This window comes from Lepidochelys kempii, chromosome 1 (assembly GCF_965140265.1).
Source record: "Lepidochelys kempii isolate rLepKem1 chromosome 1, rLepKem1.hap2, whole genome shotgun sequence".
Taxonomy (NCBI): Eukaryota; Metazoa; Chordata; order Testudines; family Cheloniidae; genus Lepidochelys; species Lepidochelys kempii.
The window spans coordinates 177464234-177488689 of NC_133256.1; the positions used below are offsets into that span (position 1 = coordinate 177464234).

The 24456-nt window shown below is 40.7% G+C and overlaps 1 protein-coding gene across 11 annotated transcripts in view; it reads left to right on the forward strand.

Moving 5' to 3' along the window:
- Positions 1 to 24456, forward strand: part of ROBO2 (roundabout guidance receptor 2) — a 639395-nt gene that overhangs the window by 512544 nt on the left and 102395 nt on the right. For all 11 annotated transcript variants that reach the window (XM_073303863.1, XM_073303872.1, XM_073303897.1 and 8 more), the window contains 4 exons: positions 4426 to 4507; positions 5239 to 5404; positions 7434 to 7600; positions 13900 to 14021. In XM_073303863.1, the coding sequence (XP_073159964.1) occupies positions 4426 to 4507; positions 5239 to 5404; positions 7434 to 7600; positions 13900 to 14021 (537 nt within the window). The remainder of the gene's footprint in view (positions 1 to 4425; positions 4508 to 5238; positions 5405 to 7433; positions 7601 to 13899; positions 14022 to 24456) is intronic.

Here is a 24456-nt window from a genome sequence, read left to right on the forward strand (position 1 = left end):
AAACATTTTTGGATGTTTTTCTACATTTTCAAATATATTGACTTCAATTACAGCACGGAATACAAAGTATACAGTGCTCACTTTATATTATTTTTTCTTACAAATGTTTGCACTGTAAAAATGATAAATAGTATTTTTCAATTCACCTCATACAAGTGCTGTAGTGCAATCTCTTTGTTGTGAAAGTGCAACTTACAAATGTAGATTTTTTTTGTTACATAACTGCACTCAAAAACAAGAGTGTAAAACTTTAGAGCCTATAAGTCCACTGAGTCCTACTTCTTCTTCAGCCAACCACTAAGACAAACAAGTTTGTTTACATTTATGGGAAATAATACTGCCCGCTTCTTATTTACAATGTCACTTGAAAGTGAGATCAGGTGTTTGCCTGGAACTTTTGTAGCCAGCGTTGCAAGGTATTTACGTGCCAACTATGATAAACATTCATATGCCCCTTCATGCTTCGGCCACCATTCCAGAGGACATGTTTCCATGCTGATAATGCTCGTTAAAAAATAATGTGTTAATTAAATTTGTGACTGAACTCCTTGGGGGAGAATTGTATGTCTCCTGGTCTGTTTTACCCCCATTCTGCCATATATTTCATATTATAGTAATCTCGGATGATGACCCAGTACATGTTCGATTTATGAACACTTTCACTTCAGATTTGACAAAACACAAAGAAGGTACCAATGTGCGATTTCTAAAAATAGATACAGCACTCGACCCAAGGTTTAAGAATCTGAAGTGCCTTCCAAAATCTGAGAGGGACGACATGTGGACCATGCTTTCAGATGTCTTAAAAGAGCAACACTCCAATACGGAAACTATAGAACCTGAAGCACCAAAAAAGAAAATCAATCTTCTGCTGGTGGCATCTGAGTCATGATGATGAAAATGAACATGTGCTGGTCCACACTGTTTTGGATCATTATCGAGCAGAACCCATCATCAGCATGGACGCATGTCATCTGGAATGGTGGTTGAAGCATGAAGGGACATATGAATCTTTAGGGCATTTGGCACGTAAATATCTTGTGATGCTGGCTACAACAGTGCCATGCGAATGCCTGTTCTCACTTTCAGGTGACACTGTAAACAAAAAGTTGAAAGCATTTCCCCTGCAAATGTAAACAAACTTGTTTGTCTGAGCAATTAGCTGAATAAGAAGTAGGACTGAATGGACGTGTAGGCTCTAAAGTTTTATATTGTTTTATTTTTGAGCGCAGTTTTTTTGGTACATAATTCTACATTTATAAGTTCAACTTTCATGATAAAGAGATTGCACTACAATACTTGTAATGTGGGTATTGAAAAATACTATTTCTTTTGGTTTTTTACAGTGCAAATATTTGTAATCAAAAATAAATATAAAGTGAGCACAGTACACTTTGTCTTCTGTGTTGTAGTTGAAATCAATATATTTGAAAATGTAGGAAACATCCAAAATATTTAAATAAATGGTATTCTATTATTGTTTAACAGCGCGATTAATTGTGATTATTTTTTAATCGTGTGATTAATCACAGTTAATTTTTAATTGCTTGACAGCCCTAGTTTAAATGGGAAGCTGCAACTTTTATGAATTAATGTAAACTGGAAAGTTTAAGTCTTCCATTAAGGCTACCACAGCAACAAAGAGTCCAGTGGAGGTCCAAACTGAAGTCCTTTAGACAGGACCAATCTCAGGCTACAATTAGCTCCCCTTCACCATAACAAACCAATAGGGATTTTAGCATCTTACCAAAATAATTGTCACTGCCCTTATTGCATACAAGGGTTAAATGTATATGTCAAGGTAGCTCATTGCAGTTCATCTAATGGATATGGTCCTTCTTAGCTCAATGCTGACATTTACTCTGGAGCCCCTACACCACCTTGCCCATGCTCCGTAGCAACCACACTGGACCCCAGGCCAAACCTTGAATGTGAATCAACACAATTCCCCTATGTGCCAAATATCCCGGTTGCTATGAGGAAGTGAAAAAAAATTCCATATCCAGGTCAACGGTGACAGGAAAATTCCTTCTCTGCTCCAAAAAAGCCGCTTACTTATTATTCATAGCATGCCCAGATACCCAGTGTTAACCAGGGAAAGGAGGGCAAGTGCTTAATGATGATCATAATCCATCCATGTATTCAGATTTTCAGATGTCTCCCTTCATGTCCTTAAAAGCAGCCAGTTGGCCGCAGCCATTGGGAGTGGGTGTCTAATCCACAAGCTATGTAGAGGTTAGGTTTTGGTCTTTCTGCCAGTGGCATGATCTGTCCTCCCATATGGAACACCTATCTCCCATTCAATTAAGCCCCCTTCCCCACACTACTGAGATGGTATGGGATGTTGAAAAACAATGAATTGCCATTGACTGTCTGATTTCTCTCCATTTTTGGTTTTAATAGCAAAAAAGATTAAAAGGCAAACAATATTGTCATGCTGATATGAAATTCACTAGGTACACATAATCTGTTCATAGTCTGCATAGCTGGTAGTTGATTTCATGGCCTGGAAGAAGTGGAATACCCCAAGTATTCTTTATATATAGTATTTGCCTTCTAAGTATACTCACAGTGTCCAGTGCCATACTCCACTTTGCAACAGCGATGCACAAATGCAGTTAAGAAACTTTGCCTTAAAAAAGAGTTTCCACTACCACATAATGAGGAGGTATTCCCAACCAACAGCTCATAAAACACATTGTAAAACAGTACAGCAGAGAATGCTCTACCACTCCCCTTCCAGCTGATAAGGCTATCTCCAGTCAAGTGCTGTTGTCTTTCCCTAGCAACCAGTTCACATTTTGAATATTTCAGCCTTTATCAGAGAGCCTTTCTGACTGAAGGCAGCTGCATCTTCTTAAAATTCAGGCCTTGCTTATACAAATCTACTAAATAGTTACATCACTAATTACCTGTTGTGCCCTGTCCATAACAATAGTATACTGCAGCGATAATGTGTCAGAAGCAGAAAGTGCCAACATGATTCAAACACGATAAACTTCAAAATCAATTAAAATATGTATCAGCAGATATTGTAAAGCGCATCTTGCTGATTTGCCTCAACAGCCATCTGGAAAATCAAGCTATGAGCACGTTGATTTCAGTTCCAATTTATTATAGTACAGAGCACGCACATGCTATTCCCTTACAGTCCAATAAACCATTTTGAATTTAGTCCTATATCCATTTAGATGTTCCAATGCAGTCTTCCCCCAGTGAATATAATTCTTCTCTCATATCATCAGGGTCAGCACTCTCCCAACTCCATTTCCATCTCTAGGCTAACATGCTTTACACACACCAGGTTTGGGGCTTCTCAGTAGACTCCACACTGTTGGCCAACTGCGGTATTCCATTGATCTCTGTAGATTTCCCCAGACCAAACATCAGGTCTCATTCACAGCATCCCTTAGCCTTCAAAGTGAGAAATAACAAAACATCAGGGGAAATCAGTTAATGTGGCAGAAAAAAAATAAATAAAAAGAAGAGGGGGGAAATAACTCTAATAGTGTCAATGTGACCACAAACAATTTCCCCAGATAAACTCTGCATATCTGAATCATTTATGTGACTATAATGCTTTTCATCCCCAAACACTTCTCAAACTCCAGACTACAGCACCACTGAAATGCACATACAGCATCACTGAAACCCCTCTGGTGTGAAAGGCAGCTGCCAGCTCATCAAGAAGCTCACTCCACTCTGCATAAAAATGGAGAGGGAAGAGGGAAATTTGGCCTAGGCCACTGACCCAGCCTTACCCTTTAGAAAATGTTATGCATGAGGACTTTAATATCCATACTAACTAGACAGGACTGGTTTTAAAGTCTCATCTAAAAGACCCATACATGATAAACTGCATAGTAATACTTTCTCTACAACAGAGGAATAAAAGGAGGTGAGACAACCCTGCTGTGATTGGAAACTGTAAATCAAGACAGGGATTATGAAACTGAAGCTTAATCTCCTCTGAGAAGTAGAAATCTGTACCCATTTCACAATAATTTAGACACACTTTAAATTATAATTTCAGTCACATCTATAGTATATTATATTTTTACTGGAATTCACCTGGATCTTCCTTCATATATTAAAAAAAAATTGGTGACATGTTTTAAATTAACCATTCTGTAATACCTATACCCTGTACCACTGACATTAACTATATGAGAATTAGAATAATGGGTGGGGGGGGGGGAAGCAAGTGAAACTATTAAGAGCAAGTAATCTTATTATAGTTCTCTAAAAGTAAGCCACCATTAAATGATTATTTGAGAAATGTCTGGTGTCCTTTAGTGATGTACAATGTCGGCTAAGTCCTTCTTATTTTACATCAAGAAATATTCAGAAAAAAAACTGAGAGGATTGTGCCACCTGATGTTAAAGATTTGTCAAAAATGCCCTTAACCATTTTTGTATGACTAGATATCTGACACTGGCACTTACACATGTGTGGCAACAAGTTCAAGTGGGGAGACATCTTGGAGTGCTGTGCTAGAGGTGACAGGTAGGTCATGTCAGAGGCTTGTTGTTCTCTTGGCTTGTGTTCACCGTATTATAGCAGATCTGTTTTAAAGGGAACCGGGATTGAGACTAATATAGATTTAGGTAGAAAGGCTGGATGTCTTCACAGCCTTAGATTTTGGTATTATTTGCTCTAAATCTCCATTGATCGTACAACCAGTTGTATTAGTATCAAGGTAAGTTAGAGAGCTAAATCTAGTCTAAACTGGAGTACAAACAAACTAACTGTTTCCATGCAGGAAGGTCCTTATGACCATGAAGAATCCCACTGAAGTCACTGGGGTGAAAAAGTGAAAAAGTCTACCTAACTGGAGATCCTTTTGTAGGATTGGGGGCTTTCTCATGCCTTACATTGACTGATGTGTTGACATTTTAGGTGAATCTATTCCAGTTATTAAAAAAAATAAATAAAATAGACTAGGCTGCCTGCCTCTTCTCCTCCTTTTTCTTTTATTGTTGTTGCTTTCTCTGGTTTGTTTTATGAGCAAACGTTTATCTAAAGACCTACAGCCAATCATCCAGTAACATAAGCCTCTAAATGTAAACCTGACTCTCTGTTGTTATTGTTAAGTTAGGTCAGTAAGAATTGGGGCCATTGTGCTGACTACTGTAATTTATTTTTTATAGTTTTTTTATCTTTCCTCTCCTTTTTTGAAATCAAATTGTGCAGTCAAGGATAAAAGTTAACTATTTTTTTTTATTTACCCCTTACAGAGTCTGGTGGAGCAACAATCAGTAAAAATTACGATTTGAATGACCTTCCTGGGCCACCATCCAAACCCCAGGTCACTGACGTTACTAAGAACAGTGTCACCTTGTCCTGGCAGCCAGGCACCCCTGGAAGCTTACCAGCTAGTGCATATATCATTGAAGCTTTTAGGTATGTGAAAATTTCCACTTTTAATCTCTTTCCTTTCTAATTTTGTTTTAACCCCAGTGTTAACTGTGCTTCTGATCTGATGGTACCTGTGTGGATATCTACACATTCAATTAACTCACTAAAGGCCTTATCTTTGATGGCATGAAGTTCATTCTTAATCTTCAAGAATTTCTCTTTATTATTAACCACCTATTTCTTAATAGAAAGTTTAGACAAGCACTAGGCTATTTCTTCAGGTCAGCAGAAGTATAGCTTGACTATGCATTCACTCATCTGTTACTTTTTTCTTAATCCTGATCATCACTGAGGGTTTCAAATGAGAATGTTGACATTGAAATTGGACTGCTTGAGAGGAGGTAGTTTAATTAGGGTTGGGCAAACCAGATTTAAAAAAAGTTAATAATAGTATTCACTAAACCTTGAACATGTTGGGATGTTTGGTCTTCTTAAAGGAGAACCTAAGAAAAAACAAACCACCCCTTTTGAAATTCCAGTATGTGTATACCATGTGGAATAAAATATATCATTTAAAAAAACAAACATCTGATCATTTAGAGCTTGATCCTGCAAGTCTGAAGTTGATCAGAGTTGAGGTGCTGAGCACCTCATAGATGCACACAGTATTTGCAAGCCACAATTCAGTAGGTTACTTAAATCAATGGGTTACTTGTGTGCTTCAAATTAGGGTCATGTTTAAGTACGTTCCTGAATCAGAGTCTTAAAGTGAAAGAAAAGGAGTAAATATATTTTGTCTTTTAGTTAGCATGGTAATCTATAAAATATGTACAGTAACAGCTTAAAAGGCCACAATGATGACTACTCATCCTTCTACATAAATATCTATGTGCCATTTCTAAAATATGCAAATAATTGTTTTCCGTAAAAATGGTAACTTCCAGTATGTCTTTTGATTCATATGAAAATAGTGACTACCTTTAATAAGCCCAAATGGAAAAGGTAGAAAAACTTTCTTATGAATAATATACAACCGACAGCTATGAAATGAAATTCTCTCTTTATCCTTAGCAAAGGTACCCATTTGACTTTACATAAGCTGCAATGACATCCCACCGATGACTCTAAAAATCACCATATATTCATAGGGAGCTATTTTTAACAATCACACTTGAGATTTTTACAGATGCAAGGTGCTATATTCTGTTTATAGGACAGTCCAATTGAAAACTTAAGCACAGGAAAATGTATTCATGCATTTTTCTTCTTTTACAGATGTGTTTTTGAAAGGGTCTATAGTAATTTTACATATGGATTTAATTCAAGGAGAACACATTCTTTTAGCAGGACAATTTATTGGCATAATTTACCCTGTAGTATAGAAAGTTATTCTTTTAACAGGTTTATTATTTTCAAATATTTGTTCAAGAGGGCCCCATTTATCATTCAAATTTACTTTTCCACTTTTCTATATCTGTTCCTTTTGCAGGTATTTATTTTAGTGGGCTATAATGTATTAGGAAAAGCTTTCACTTCAGCTGGGCTGAAATATTTTTATGGTACTATTGTTTTGTTTCATAATGTGGCCTACTCTCTTCATGAATTAACTAAAACCAGCAGAACAGCTTCATTTTTATTTTTTTTTATTGATCTTGCTATTTTTTTCTCCAGTGGTTAACCTTGGCAAGGAAATGAAACCCAACTTATTTTACAAATCCTTTCTCTCCCCAGTATGTAAAAGTTTGTTATAAAGAGGAAGGTGATGAATTGTTCTTAACCACTAAGGAAAGGACAAGAAGTAATGGGCCTAAATTGCAGCAATAGAGATTCAGACATTAGGATTCTAACTGTAAGGATCATTAAGCACTGGACCAAATTACCTAGGGAGATTGTAGAATCTCTGTCAGTGGAAGTTTTTAAGAGCAGGTTAGACAAACACCCGTCAGAGATGGTCTAGATAAACTTAGTCCTGCATCAGTGCAAGGAACTGTACTATCAGGGACCCTTCCAATGCTATATTTCTATGATTTCTTCTTGCTTTAATCTGTAGTCTTCAACCATGTTTCCATTGCAGTCAATCTGTGAGCAATAGCTGGCAAACAGTTGCTAATCATGTAAAGACAACACTCTACACTTTAAGAGGATTGCGACCCAATACAATCTACCTGTTTATGGTGAGAGCAATCAACTCACAAGGTCTGAGTGACCCCAGTCCTATGTCAGATCCTGTCCGCACACAAGGTAATGTCAATCATTAATTGTTCATGTGATCTTCAGCTGTATACAGGACTTCTCCTTGAATGACGTGATAATAGAAAGAAGGGTGGGAAATCTCTGAAAATTGGGCCAGTTTAGTTCAGCTGCTTTGAATCACTCTGGTAACTCAAAACACTGTAAACCCACCTCAACCAGTGGGGAGGTGATAAACCCCAGTTTAATTCCCTGCTGCACTACAGACATTTTGTATAATCTTAGACAAGTCACTTAAGGCCAGATTTGTAAAGGTTTTGAGGTGCCTAAAGATGCAGATAGATGTCTAGCAGAATTTTCAAAAGCACCTAGATGCCCAACTGACATTGGGTTCCACTAGATTCCTGTCTGCATCTTTTGGTGCCTTAATACCATAACAAATCTGGCCCTTAGTCTCTCTGTGCCTCAGTTCACCATCTGTAAAATGGGGATAGTAGCACTTCCCTTTCTCAGAGGGTTTTTGTGAGGATAAATATATTCAAGATCACGAGGCACTCAAACACTGTGTTAATGGGGGACATATAAGTATGATACAAAGATGGAAGCCCAGTTTACAGCTAATTTTCATCACCAGAGTGGCTCAAAGCAGCCAGAGTATATGAATCAATCTGGCCCAGTATTTCTGCAGAGAATCAATGTGAATCTAATTCATGCTGAGAATTATTTTAAAAGATATTCTGAGACACATGTGTGTGTGTGCATTTACATATTTTATGTTCTCTACATTCATCCACCGAATACTAAACTAAAAAGTATGGCCTAAATAGGACTTCTCAACTATAGGACAGCTGGTGCAATTAGATGAAGATGGCCTGATCCTCCATTGCCTCCCATCTCTTACACCTGTACAGAAAGGATGTGAAATGCTGACAAATCAGAATGGTTGTTTTATACCCAATTTACTCTCACTATGCTCAGTCTAAATGAATATGGTGAAAATGGACAAGCTTCTCTGTGGAGCACAGAGTGTGGCATAGCTTTGTCAATGCATTGACCAAATTCTGCATCCCACATTGGAAAACAGTTATGAACAATTGTTTAATCAGATGTATTCCTGTTCACAGATGATTCAGAGTAATCTCCTACGATTCATTTACAGAAAGGTCTTTTCCTTGCCTTGTATGGTTGTGCAGTGAGGCAAGAAGGGTGTACACAGCTTCTCTACCCCTGCAGAGTCACCCAGAGTAGTAGCCACAGCAGTTGTGGGAGACCCTAGGCTCCTCTCTGCAAAGGGGCAGGGATGGGTGAGAACAGATGAGGAGTGAGCAGAGGCTTGGTTTTTAAAGGTCTTGTTCCAAATTTTTGCTCCCCACCCCCACTGCATCAAGGAGACTCCAGGTGGGATTCTGCTCCCCAAAGCAGCATGCTTCCCATCAGTTCCCCTGGGGATGTGCGGCTGTGCATCAGCCCTGACTCTAAACTCCATGCTCATAGCACAATCTAGCTCTTAAGAACACTCACGTTCCACATCTTTACATCTGACATACTGACAAGAGATTTGATTTCAGCAAAAACAGTTCTTTTTATTAGCTTCAGGACGTGTTGTAGTTTCCATTTCCACAAGCTGTTCACCAGCCCACACACGCTGCAACATGTAGAGTATGTATAGCTCTTTGATACCTTACCGTTTAGTGGAATTAAATCATAAAATCAATTGAGAATTAGCATAATGTTCTTGTGTGATTTCTAATAATGCTTGGATTCAACTCAGCCTCACAAAGGAAGCTGACACACAGTAAAAAGCCTGTTCATACTAGCCATTGCAAAGTAAAGAAGCCAATTAAAGCAATGATACATTATATTAATTCGCAACAGGTATCCATGATAACTTTTATATCTTAAAATTTGGCTTCATTAAATAAAAATATGGCAAATAGCATGCAGGGTATACTGGGCAAATTTACAGCATTGAATTGCAAATCCTTACACTGAGCAAGAATTCCTCAGGCTACTAAGAGCACTACTGATCACTTTGTATGTTTAAAAACCATATATGCAGGAACACTCTTGAATAATATTGAAATAATACACTCTAAATAAAACACTTCAAAACATACTAGATTCATTGGGAGCTACTAGTTGTCGAGGTCATGCTAAAATAAAGTCCTTTGTAACTTCCAAATAAATATATGGTTCTCTCTGGCGTGTTGGTCACCCAGAAGATGTCTAGCAAACATGACTTGAGGCTAGCCCTCCCATTCCAAGGAGCTCTCAAACACCATATTGTCGTTTGGCTTCTGTCACGAGGTCTTTTATCTGATATATCTTATTTCTGGGCAACCCTAATTGCCATACCTTTCAGGATGGCTTGGGTCTGATTTGTTCTCTCCTTCCTGGATTACCCTGCTCTGGTCTAACTTCTCTATGGCCAGTGCCAAGTTTTTCAGTGTCATGAACATTGTTTTGCATATTGAACAAATATTGTTCAAACATAAAATATGTTTTGCATATTGAACAAAGTTTCAATTTCAGTGGCTCCCCTGGCTCCTGTGCCACCCTCTTCTATCCCAAACTCCCTTTCCCAAGCTCATCCAACCAGCCAAAAGTGTCTCTAGCTGTGAGCCTGCTAGGAAGTACAGAAGTGTAGCCTCCCACCTGCACTAGTTATCAGGTCTCCTTCTAGGATAAATTCCACTGGGGCAGGGGCTCTCAGCTAGCATGACAGGGACTATGAAGCTCCTAAGATTTCCAGGAGAGTAGCTCCCGCCGGCACGTGGCATGCCACGTGGCATGGAACAGTCCAATCACATCTAGCTAATAGTTGCACATTATGAAATTTTTATTTTCTATTTTTTTCATCATAAAGCCTAGGGAATTCCTTTTACAGATATATTAAGAAAGCATAAAAAATGTACAATTAATCACTTGAAATCAAACAATGACTCTGCCCCTTTGTGGCTCTAGGGTACTTTTTCATCACACAGTCACACCTAATTTCACAAATAAATAGAATATCACACAGTATTCTTCTACAGCTTTATATACAAATGAGTAGCATCTTGTTGGTCACTGCACTACTCTGCATAGGACAGACAAATCGATTAAACAAGTTTACATGAAAATCACATGCACAAAGACTGCTCCAGAAAAATTATACCAACATCCTATGGTGTGGTTTGGTTAAACAAATTATATTGGAATGAGTTTGGAAAAGCTGCCTTACTTATGAGTTGGAAAGCATTTTATTTGTCAACGGCTAGGTATTTTGCAGAAAAAAAATATTTTAACATGTTTCAGAGAGAAATATTTATTGACACTGTATTTCACTTCCCTCATCTGTAAAGCCACATATGCTTGGTGCTATGAATCCAACGACATAGGGTTCAGTGACAGAGGAACACAATAACTAATGTAATTTTAGAAACCTAAAGAACATTTTCTATACCTAACAATGGCATGATTTGAAGATACAGTATCCTGGGATCTTCCTGGGCTAGAACTTTCCCACTGGGACTTTCCCTGTCCCAGCAGCATAAAGCTCTCATCTCTAGCCTTAAATAATTGAGAGACTTAAAGTTGTTACTGGTCTCGGATTTACTATTTCCTGCCCTGCACATCAGGTGAATGTAATTCTGGGAGAGAAGGACATATTTCTCATTCAGGTTGATTTTGAAAAATGCAGCTATCTGAAGTTGCTGGATGTTTAGAATGCAGTCCTTGGGAAGATGGATAAGTGGGCAGAATGCTGATATGGAAGTTAAAGTTGCATGCAAAATGCAATTAATCACATGGATAACACTACCACATGTAGGTTCTTGTGTTTGTCTGTATAATGTACAATATCACATATGTAGTGGTGATATCCCTCTGTAGCTCTAATTAGTACATTTTTTTGAGTTTATGGACATTTGTCCATATTAAAAAAAATACACACTGTATACATGGTATATTTTTACCCTCCCAAAGGGAATATAATCATAGGACGCTGTTGGTTCTGTACCATAGATAGAGAATAATATGTTCTAAGATGTAATCATGTGTGGCTATGGGAATTGTTTTATACTAAGTATAAAAGTGTTTTGTAGTTAGTATAAGTTACCTTTCAATAAACAAGTCTGAGTTGCTCTGTTACAGATTTATCTTAATATCTGCCTGTCTTTTTCTTTTTCACTCACTTTGAATAGGCATATTTTGCTTAGCACACCACTTCTGTACCATTGCTAACTTTTCCATATATGGATTATATTCCCTTTGGATTATATTCACACATTTGAAAGTCAATAGAAAGCCTGTGTAAATAGAGTATCTTTGGTGAATCAAAACCCATAATATTGCTGGAAATATGAAGCTGAAATCTGGACTATGAAAACTAGATTTTGATCTAAATCCTGAGGACTGAGGTATCTGAGACATGCTTTGAATGTTTTTCTTTTTTAAGAGCAGTATTATCTCTACTTTACAATAATGTTTTTTCTATTAAGAGAACAAAGGGCCACATATTACTCTCCCATACATGAACCCATCAAACAGAAAAAATGCCACATTGTTTGAGTCTTCCCTTTGTGAGGGGAGGAGTTTGAGGCAGCATATATGGGGAAGTAGGTGTGGTCAGTTAAACCAGTGGCTCCAGCGGATCATCTGGGAAATCTGAGTAGAACTCATGTATGCTCATCCACTTTGTAGCAGGCCTCTTGGCCCTCTTTCTCTTCTAGGAGCATAACTTTTGTGAAGTAATTGAATCTGAGCACCCTGCCTGTGCCCCAACTCCCTGCCCTTCATGGACTAAAGCAGACACCATAGTGATGGTTTCCAGTAGCAGTAACTCCTACATGGATTTCCACTGGGAATTCTGTGGTGTACAGATGGACGTGTGCCATGTTCAGTGGCTCCTCTCTGACTCTTAACCCAGAATAACACCTCAAACCCCCCAGAGTACTAGTGCATCTCTTGGGAGGAATCCTCAATTCTTTCCAAGGGCGAGTTTGTGAAGAATGTGGTGAAGATGCACTACTCCTTTCATAGCCCTAGAGAGGTATCTATGATGACTTGCTCCCCTTCATGCTATGTTGTGGAGAGGAATATGAGGCCCAATATTTGAATATGTGGAATTTTGAAAACATTGAGACAGAGAAGTGTTTCTCACAGTGCTGCATACTAGGGAGCCAATTCACCCCGCACTGGATCCACACACAGAAAGCCACTTGTCTGAGAAGAAGGGTGATTCAGTCATCTCTTCAGCACTGACCTAGCAGATCCTTCTCCAGATGGTCAGGGGCCTGTTCTTAGGGATGGGATGCAGATGAGTAGTCTCAGAGGAAATGTGAATAGGATGGGGAATGGGTGGGTAGACCAGAGGCAAGACTAGAGGGATTCACATTTTGAGGCCACACACAGAAAAGACAATACAGTTTCAGGTTGCATAACTTTTTATACATAGCGCCATGGAAATGCTTGAGGGCCACTATTGGCAGGGAGCAGAGCCAGATTGCTGTGATGTGATGGAGCCTCCACACAGAATGCCCTGGCCTTACACAGAGCCACTTGGAACCTACCTGGTTTCAGGTGGGGGAATCCATGTTTTCCTTCCCCACCCTCCTGCTGAAGGCATGATTTGGACTAATCTCTGCAAGGTAATCCTTGTGGAAGTTTTCTCCGATGTCTTTTTTATGTGAGAAGGGGCAATTTGACCTCACAACTTTATCCCGTTTTCAGATATGAACACCTGGAAAATGTATAAATTTTCTGTAGCAGAATAGGCTTACATAACAGGAAATTGCTATTTTTAGTATGGTTCCCTGGCTTCTCTCACTTTCTAACTCTCATGGTGTCAAACTGAAAAGGAGAGGAAATTGAAATGCATATTGAAAAGGAGGGAAAATTTGAAGAAGCATAATGAGTGTAACATACACAGTTTAAAAACAGGCCAATGTACATATTCAGCTTCTGCAATATCATTTGCTTAAATTATACAAACTAGCTGTGTTCTAGACCTGCAGGAACACTGGCACGTGAAGACTATTATCATCTGAATATTTCAAAGCATGTGAATATGGCATCTCACCATTCACTCACTAGCTGCTAGGGAAAATAATGTTTTAAATGACTATTTGGGCTAGATAGGAATGTTTTCTAATTGCCTAAGTAATAGAACATGTGGTGTTTGTTTATGGCAGTGAATGCTTTTCAGGGTTCATAGTTCAATCTTATCTGCTGCATTGTTTTTGAAAGTGATACAAACTAAGACTATTTTAACCCGGTACATTATATTTTCCAGTCCTCCTAATGAATTAATGATACAAGTGAGGCTTCTTATTAAAATAATAATTTTGTGTCTGTGGTTGGCCTGGCAGATATCAGCCCACCAGCACAAGGTGTGGATCACAGGCAAGTCCAGAAAGAGCTAGGAGACGTCATTGTACGGCTACATAATCCTGTTGTGCTGACACCCACTACAGTTCAAGTCACCTGGACAGTAAGACTTCTCTAATTGCTACCTTTCATTGACAGCTTTAATCTTGTTTACTTGTCCCTGCAATTCTTTCTCAGCCCTGAAAAACCCAAGTCTGACCTTAGGACAAGTGGGCCCAGATAAGCTAACATTGTACAGACAATGAACAACGTGCTAAAGGAATGGAGTATTTCTTTTTTCCCCGCTCTTTCTTTGTGTCTATCTGTCTTTGTTAAAGTCAATCAGGTTCAGAAGCTTCACATGTAGGACAAAGCATGTTAACTGACTGACAGAGAGGATCTTTTTAGCAGAATGTGTCTCAACCCATAATGCAAAAATGTGACTGATCCTTACACTATTCTTCAGTGTGTAAACTGAGTGTAATAAGCAAAATTAAGTATCAGAATTAGGATAAATTGATGTTTTCATAATCTCTCTCTGCTTCAATCCATGGGGACCTCCCACCACAATACCCCATTATCTGTTAAGCTTTACTTGCAATAATGATCTTCCTACAAGGCACTTGTGGACAGATGTGCATGCTGATAATACATGGTGTAAGTAAGTAATGGTATTTCATTCTATAGCACAAGCTCTAACTTCACCTGATGGATTATGGAAGGCCTGAATCTCTTTGACATTACCTACAATATCTCTGTTTAAGAAGTCAGATTATTGGGTTAGAGCTCCCAAGGACTAAGTTTATAGTATGTAGCTTTCAAAATGCTACATTTCTTTTCCTGGCACTTCAGGGAAGGGATTTGTAACCATAGAAGCAGAGATTTTCTAGGGCACTACACACCACAAATGAGTACTTCATTCTTCAGGCATTTACCCTGTGGAGGGGAATACCAGAGAGGGGAGAGTGAACTAAGCACCACAGTAGCGCATAGGGCTTGAATTATTATTTTATATATTCTGCCGCAGGGATCCAGGCAGTGGTCACAGTATTTTTTGTTTACATATGCAGTGTCACTACAGCCAGCAGCTAATGACTATAAAAGAGAAGAGGTGTCTCAGAAGATGAGACGTGTGTATGTGGAGGGGAGGGCGGGGGGGGGGGGGCGGTGCATGGTGAATTTTGCAGCACTGATGTAAGGGTTATTGCCTTTGCACTGCGGAGCTTGGCTTGGTGGGGACTCAGATCTAGGGCCCTACCAAATTCACAGCCATGAAAAATGCATCACGGACCATGAAATATTGTCTCCCCCTGTGAAATCTGGTCTTTTGAGTGCTTTTACCCTGGACTATAGAGATTTCACAGGGGAGACCAGCGTTTCTCAAATGGGGGGTCCTGATTCAAAAAGGGGTTGCGGGCAGGAGGGCTGGGCGTGGTGGCAAGGCTATTTTAGTAAGGTCACAGAATTGCCACCCTTACTTCTGCCCTGCCATCAGAACTGGAAGGTGGTGGCCATCGTCCGGCTGCCAGTTCTGAAGGTAGCACCCCACCAGCAGCAGGGCAGAAGTAAGGGTAGCAATACCATACCATGCCACCCTTACTTCTGCAATGCTGCCTTTAGAGCTGGGCGGCCAAAGAGTGGCACCTACTGACCGAGGGCCTAGCTCTGAAGGCAGCAGCAGAACAGAAGTAAGGGTGGCAATACCGTACCATGCCACCCTTACTTCTGCGCTGCTGCTGGCAGCGGCTCTGCCTTCAGAGCTGGGCTCCCGGCCAGCAGCCACCGATCTCTGGCGAGTCAGCTCTGAACACAGCGCCGACGCCAGCAGCAGTGCAGAAGTAAGCGTAGCAGTACTGCAACCCCCCTACAATAACCCTTTGACACCTCCCCCCTCCCACACACACACACAAATTCTTTTTGGATCAGGATCCCTACAATTATAACACTGTGGAATTTTGGATTTAAATAGCTGAAATCATGAAATTAACGATTTTTCAAATCTTATGACCATGAAATTGACCAAAATGGACCATGAATTTGGTAGGGCCCTACTCATGCCGCATCCCTGTTCATACGGGTCTGGGGTGGGGGGAGGACAGAGACAGGCTTGGAATAGAATGGGGAGTTCACTGACCTTCCTTTTTCAGAGGAATATAGGAAATGTTTCACTGCATCTCAAAGGCTGGGAATGGGGGAACCCATTTATCTCCAGTCCTCACATAATGCCTTTGTAACAAGCCCTGCTAGTCTGGATTGGCACAGGGGGAGAATTTATGCCTAAACAGGGCAGTTAGTACCCTCATGCATATGATCCACAGAGCCAGGTGTTACAGAGGGGTACTGGACCAGGTTGTATGGTCACCAATCTGTTGAAAGTGGATCCAGTTGAAGTGTCTGATGTGCTTCAAAGACAATTGGGTCTGGTCAGAGTCTAGTCACTGTTCTCAGCTCTGGCCCTGTAAGGGGCTTTTCGAGGCTCAGACTTTTTCTGACACTCTTCTTTGGGATGTGGGACTTTGCAGTCCAGCCACTCTGGACTCCCCAGAGCTCTGCCTCGTGAAACCCCCAAGTGGTTACACTGCTTCCCCAGAGCGCCACCAATGTTGCGGTCACACTGGGTTTCTAGTCTAACCCCTTCAGGGACAACGTGGCTGTAAAGCAAGGAACACGATATAAGCAAAGAAATTTCTTAACCATGCACCTTTACTCCAGAAATTTACAGACCTTAGTCTGAAGAACAACAAATATCCTCAGACACATCCTCATCATTTAAGAGCCCCACCTCTTCTGTGAGTCTGAAGTCTCTTAGCATTTCAGGCTGGGTGGAGTCTCTCCTGCCCTCTCTCTCTTCAGCCAGTCCTGCTTACATGTGGCGATGGCTGGCCTCCAACTCAGAGCAGCAGCTCTTCTTAAATAAAATCTCTGTCTCCTTTTGCCACGTGCTCAGCTAGCCCCTCTCTCAGTAAGGCACCTATGCAGAAAACCCTTTGTTCCATGGGGGTGGGTCAGTAGTTAATCATTCAAAGTTGATAGCCCCAGTTGGTAGTCCCCTTGGCTTCTAGAAAAAAGAAAAGGAGTACTTGTGGCACCTTAGAGACTAACCAATTTATTTGAGCATAAGCTTTCGTGAGCTACAGCTCACTTCATCGGATGTAGCTCACGAAAGCTTATGCTCAAATAAATTGGTTAGTCTCTAAGGTGCCACAAGTACTCCTTTTCTTTTTGTGAATACAGACTAACATGGCTGCTACTCTGAAACCCTTGGCTTCTGTGTAATCGTCCTTCAGTGAAATGTCAAGAGCCTTTCCTGGGCAGCATAGCTATCAGGAATGCATTTAAACAGGCTTGCCTTGGGCAAGGTTAGATGTGTTCATCAAATACAAAATGGAGGTTCTAGTAAAATAGGGCTTCTGAATACAAAATGGAGTGCAGTTTGAGCCAGACACACTCATTCTTTCCACCAGGAAGAAATGAAATAATGTGAACAAACTCTCACATTGGTGCCTTCCCTGTTTTTCATAAGAAAAATATATTTTTTTATGATTTATAGTATCAGATTTTTTGCTAGATCCCTTGACGTGAAAAGCAGTAACCCTACACCATCTAACAAGCACACAGTGCCCACCAGTGATACATCAGAATTGCCCTAAGGAAGGAAGAGATTGGGGAGCGTGTGTGTGTGTGTGTGGGGGGGGAGTTAGCGCTGCTAATTAGAAAGTTTCTAGCAATCAAGACAAAACCATTTAATTAATCACAGTCTCCGGGATAGTAACCACACTATTCAGAGAGTAAAGCCAACTTTATTAATGTAACATAAAGATCCAGCAGAGCTAGCATCCAAAAGGAGACAGATACCAAAAGAATGATGACTCTTTCCCTTTTCGAAATTCCTGTTTGGAATTCAAATGCTTTGCTAGGTGATAGACCACCTAGATACCTTTCTACCATTCTGACTGCTGGCAAACTGGCGTCAGTCACTCCCCTTCTTTCAGTTCTGTTGTTACAGGTTTTTAAAATTATTCTGAAATTGTCTCTTCTGTTCCAAATCAGGACTTGAAATTCCAGAAATATTTTCCAGAAATAACAACTGTGTGATTTGCAAACTTTATATATATATATTGCATTCAAATATCTATGTCAAAAGAAGTCTGAAACTGTAAAATTAAGCCCTCAAAAGTTAGGAAATGGTAGAATTAAAGTCACCCTGGCAACTTACTTTGCCCCCTGATACAAGCTTTAATTACATGGTCACAGAGTATTTTTTCCACAGGACCCCTGCCTCATTCAGTGAATGGGTAGTTGTTCAATATTTCTTTTTATCTTCTTTATTCAAAGAATGCCCCCAGGCTTTATTTAATGCACACCATCCAAACCCTGTACCGAATACAAAATTATTAATTTCCTCCTGGGTGCTGCTATAGTGCTCTCACCATAGTATCTGAGTGCTTCACAAACATTAATTAATTTATTTTCACAACATGCCTGTGAGATTAGATGGTATCTTTATCTCCATTATATACATGGGGAATTGAGACACACAAGATATTGAAGCCAAAATTATCAAAAGTGTCCACTAATTTTGTGGGCTTAACTTGAAACACCTTTGTACCTGATTTTTCAGAGTGTATATCATTTTTATACATTCAAAGCACAGCTCCAGTTGACTTCAATTTTAGTTGTGAGGGCTCAGCACTAATACATGTCCCATGTGTGGTTGTTTGGGTACCCAGAAATTGAGGAACCTGCCAGGAGTGGCCAACCATGAAAATTCTTGTAAGGTACCTCTCCAACATCATAAAGGAGCTCTGTGGCAGAGGCACAGATAGAATCCGAATCCAAATCCCCAGGGTAGCATTCAGCTTTCTTTAACCATGAGACCCTTCTTTATCTTCCTGCAATCCCTTGCCTCATTCATTACACACCTTCCACCTTCTGCATCAGATAAAGCAGGGGTCCTATAGACAACAGTTTCCTTCACTACAAAACCCTGAATCATCCTCAGAGCAGGTCCATCCTGTGCACTGAATGAGGCAGATGTCAGGTGAAAAAAATAGTATATGATCAAGTAATTAAAGACTGTAAAGAGGCCCAAATTAAGCTTGCCCAGGAGGCAACCTTATTTCTGGCTTTTCCTAACTGTTCAGTACTTGACTTTGGATGTAATTATTAATTAATTTTAAAACAAATGCAAAAAAAATCTATAATGTGGAACCATATGGATCCTCAATTTAGGGCATCAACAGGGTATCACCTTTACCTCCACACATCTACCGTTTGAGCTAGGGGAATTACTAGTAGCATTAGAAAAGACTCTTATCCTATGTAGATATCAGCCGCTAGAGGGGAGTGAGATACACACTTGGTCAGTAAATTTCACATCTATTTGCTAACAGAAGAGGAATGCGGAGATTCAGGACTCCTGGGTTCAATTCCAGGGCCTGGAGGGGAGTGTGTTCTAACGATTATAGACCCTTCTGCCTTGTGCCTCCAGCCTATCTCTGTTCCTCTCTGCTCCCCCACCCCAGCTCCCTGTGCTCTGCCCTCCCCTCTCTGTGCCTATCTAGCAATCCCTAACCCTTCACTTCTGTTCCCCACTCCCTCTCCAATCAACCCCCTGATACCACTTCCTTCCACCCTCCCCCTTTACAAAGATCTAGCCTCTCTTCCCTCCTCCCAGCTCCTGCCCTCTTTCTCCTCTGCATCTAGCCCACCTTCCATGCCCTGGCTACTGCCCCACTCTACTCTGGCTCCTATCCACTCCCTCCTGGTTCCTGCCTCCCTCTCCCTCTTCTCCTATTTATCCCACCATCCTGACCCCTACCCTTCATTCCTACTACAACAGTCCCCCGTCCCCTCTACTTCTGTATATACCCTCCAATCCGTCTCCTTCCTCTTCGCTCCAGTCAACCACTACTATATCCCCCAATGGCTCTTGCCCCCCTCCTCCTTTTATCCTCACCACCCTCTGTCTCCTGCACCCTCCTCTATCCATTTCAAACCCCTCCCCCCCCCCCACAAACACTCCATACACCTCTGCCTTCTAGTCAGGTGGCTTCCTCCATCTCTTCCATGTAGGCTGGATTGCAACACAGAGAGCATTGAGAGCCAAAGAGAGACAGTCTCTCTGCTCCCGGTTCCTGTGGCTAGTGCCACTGCAACCCCTGCCAGACAGGAAGCCCAATTTCAGGGAAAGTCCCACTTAGCTCTGTAATTCTGGGTAATAGTATACTCAGTTGCCCTGTAATGGTGGGCACCCACAGTCTTGTTAGCACACAGGAGCTTGGAAATGTTGTACAATGCTGACTGCAGTTGGCATCGTCAAAGAACTTAGCTGCCAATCTCTAACAAGATTTACTGCCCATGTACAAATTGAGATTCTTTTGAAGTCGTAAAAATTGGCCAAACTTGGGTGGCTCTTTTTGTTTTATTTTTTATGAGAACAGTGAAAGGCATGTCCCTGACATCGGGGAAACTCACCTCTCTGCCAAATGTTCAAATCTCTGCTTCATAAGAACGGCCATACTGGGTCAGACCAATTGTCCATCTGATTCACTATCCTGTCTTCTGACAGTCACCAAAGCCAGGTGCTCCAGAGAGAATGACCAGAACAGACAATCACTGAGTGATCCATCCCCCATCGTCCACTCCCAGCTTCTGGCAATTAGAGATTAGGGACATCCAGAATATGGATTGTATCCCTGACCATTTTGGCTAATAGCCATTGATGGTCCTATGTTCCATGGATGTATCTAATTCTAGTTTGAACCCCATTATAGTTTTGGCCCTCACAACATCCCCTTGGCAACGAGTTCCACAGATTTACGTCCATTGTGTGAAGGAAGGATTGGAAGTTCTCAAATAAGCATTTGTATGAATTTTTTAACATGAGCAAATCAATGGATTTTTTTCCTAATCTCGGCCTTGGAAACAGGTGAACCATTTTAGCAGAAACTTTCCAAAAACTTCAATTTGAGTCAGACCTGTGATACGGAGAAATTCATAGAGTTTGGCAATATTATAAGCAACTGAAAACAGGATCTTGTAGTGGATAGGTAACCTTGACAAAAGCTTGCCAGCTCCACCTATAAAGGATCCAAAAGCAAGGGCAGTTAAATTCTGGAATAGGCTTCTAAGGGAGATTGTGGAATCCCCAGCTTTGGAGGTTTTTAAGAACAGATTAGACAAACTCCTGTCAGGAATGGTCTAGGTATACTTGGTCCTGCCTCAGCTCAGGTAGATGGACTAGATAACTTCTCCAAGTCCTTTCTAGCCCTACATTTCTATGAATCTGTGGGACTTAAAGGAGAACTTGTACTGGAGCAAATTTGGAAATGAAAACTTTTAAACAAAGGAATCAGTGTACCTGGGAAGTATTTTTGAGCTTTCTGCTAGGTTTTATTATTACAGATGGGTGAAGAGGGAACATTATCTTTTGTTGTTTTTCAAACTGTTTATTTCCTTTGGTTGCCAAAAAGAAAGTGAAATTATAGGGAATGTACACACACATCTTTAACATTTTGAGTCAGGGTTGTTATAAGAAAACATGTTGGACCTGATCCCACTATGAGCTTTATGCAGATGCATCCCTTACACCTCTAAAGTCTTCAGTAGGGTTCTATACAGGCACTGGGATCTGTCTATGCAGAGTTGACAGTAAAACGGGGCATATTAAGGAAATGTAGCACATGATGTCCCTAACTGAGGCTGTGAGGAGTCAGATTTATGTCTCTTCATGTACACATTTAAGTAACAGAGTTGTACTGGCACAAATATTTGCATAAAGCAAATCTTAAAGTCACAGGCACGAGTATTTGTGGAAACTGAATTTCACATTCCTGTGTGTGACAAAGTTGGATTTTCTGCAATACACTTATGAATGATAAGCCTGGCAGTGACTTACTGGATGAGGGATTACTACCATGTTGGTAAAAAGTGTTAAAAAACTGGCCTCTCTGCAGGGAAGCTAAGCAAAGATCCCAAGTGGTAGAACGAAGGGGAAGGGCACCAGGTGGTTATGTTAGGAGCTGAGCTCAAAGAGATACAAAACACATGCGTCTGGAACAAGAGAGAAAGGGACAGAGAGACAGACAGCCAAAATGGATTCCACAACAGCTTTACTGGGTAGAGCCCTGACGTTGGCCAATCTTAACTCTGTCTTCACATTTGCTTCTCTATACTAACCTAGGGGCTTCCCAGTGCTGTTTTCCAGTTGACTAATAAACCCTGCTCTGTTTTGGAAAAGTTTCCTGGTTTCACTGCAAATACTTGCTGAGTTGTGTTGATCCCTGAAGAGGAAAAAAAAGCTTCTGTTCGGAGACTGTCTCAGTTGGACTTACTGGGCAGAAACAGGAGTGCTGCAGCACAGAGGCTCAGTCTTGGAGGTGCTGAGGCTGTGTGGCCTACCCTTAAGGAAGAGTGGGACCCCTTGAAACACTGAAGTGATTCCTCCAAAGGACTGTTTAAAATCTAGGAAGAAGCACAGTTCCTGTGCATCCATGACACCATGTGTGTGAGAATTCACATCAGCTGTGCTTGTGTAACACCGACAGACCCCGGTTGTGGGTGCGCAGGATCAAACATGGGACCTATGAAGCTTAGTGCATGAGCCTCTACTGCATGACTAAAAGCCATATGCCTCTTAGCTAAGGCTGTAGAGTATACTCATTAATCTTTCTCTAAGTAGTCTCAGTGCTACTAGATGGGCCAGAGCACCACACCCAGGAGGTGTGTGGGTTACACTTGCACAGTCATATAATAAGAGAATGGAAACTATAGTATGTGACTTGTCTGACTAATCATAACTAGCCAACACAGCATAAATAAATTATGTCCAGTGAGCTGGACATGATTAGAACACATGATTAAAAATGGCAAGACATTGAATAATTTTGAATAACAAATATATTTAAGAAATGGTTGTCTGCTCATGGGTGGCCTGTGACAAGAAGAAGAGCCTTCATGAGTCCAATACATTTTTCATTATGAATTATTTGCTCAGATCTGGTCACCATTGAAGGTGTTTATGATACTTTCTTTTAAAAATGTTCTTTATTGGGGTTTGATTAAATGCCCAAATGAAGATGTCATGTACTCCTTGTACATGGCAGGTTGCATGGCTGCTACTATCATGTCAGGCTTCCATCATGGCTACAGAGCTTCCATCATTTTGAGAGACAGACAAGAGATGTGTTCTCTATGGCAGTGGTTCTCAAATTAGGGGTGCCACTTGTTCAGGGAAAGCCCCTGGCGGGCCAGGCCGGTTTTTTTACCTGCCGCATCCGCAGGTTCAGCCAGTCATGGCTCCCACTGGCTGCGGTTCGCTGCTCCAGGCCAATGGGGGCTGCGGGAAATGGTGGCCAGCACATCCCTCGGCCTGCACCACTTCCCGCCGCCCCCATTAGCCTGGAGCGGCAAACCCTGGCCAGTGCGAGCTGCGATCGGCTGAACCTGCGGATGCGGCAGGTAAAAAAACCGTCCCGGCCCGCCAGGGGCTTTCCCTGAATAAGCGGCACCCCTGGTTTGAGAACCACTGCTCTATGAGATACATGAATGCATTGCTGCCTATAGCCGTTACCAGCTCAAGTGAGGTATGTTATAAGTGGTGTCACCTAGTGGCTGTACATTATAATATAGTTTGAGCATTCCATTACAGAGGATAAATTTCTAAATGTCAGGAAATGATGAGTAAACTCAGCTGTCTGAAATAATTTGTATATGTAGGTGAAACACATGATGGAAACGTTATACAATTCTGAACAAGATCTCTGCTATTTTACTGGCGTAGGACCTATTTTGCTGATTCTTTTTATGTTTCCCTTCATTTTTCTTTGTAATGGTATCACAGCTCAGCTGATCTATCGAAAAATGGACTTTCCACCCCAGAAAAAAAAAAAACAGATTCCAAAAAAACTTTCATCTCAAATTGGGACCAAAAGCCCAAACATTGATTTTATTTTTTTAAAAAAAACGTATTTTCTGCATTTTTGTTTTTTGTTTCAGGTCAATCAGATTCTTTCATTGTGATGACTTCAGAACATTTTGTTTCAATTTTGACCATTTGTAATTTACATTTTTAAAATTTAAAATGAAACAAAAAGTTGTTTCAAAACAAAAAATTGAAACAATCTGTTCTAAAAATGGCAAAATGGGACTTTTTTACCCTCTCCTTCTCGTGAAATTTTCTCAAAAATGATAGTTTCACAAAAAAAATTGGTTTGGTCTTGATGGCATTTTCCAACAGAAAACTGTTTTGACCAAAAAAAAAAAAAAAAAGATCAGTTCTAATGTGGCACCCTCCTGCTGTTATATCACTTCAAGAATGCAGCTTAATTCCCCTGCCCTGGTCCACTCTGCATTCATACTCTTTTCATGTCTTCTCTTCTGTTTCACAATATTGTTTTCCCTCTCTGCCAAGAGCTCACCTGGTCCCTATAAAGTCTTTTCTGCTCTCTCCAACCCCTGTGCCTTCTGTGGAGTGTTAGAAAGTTGGTTCTGATGATACTAGACAGGTGGATGAACCAGCTGACTGATTCTAATTCATCTGACTGCCCCTCAATCCT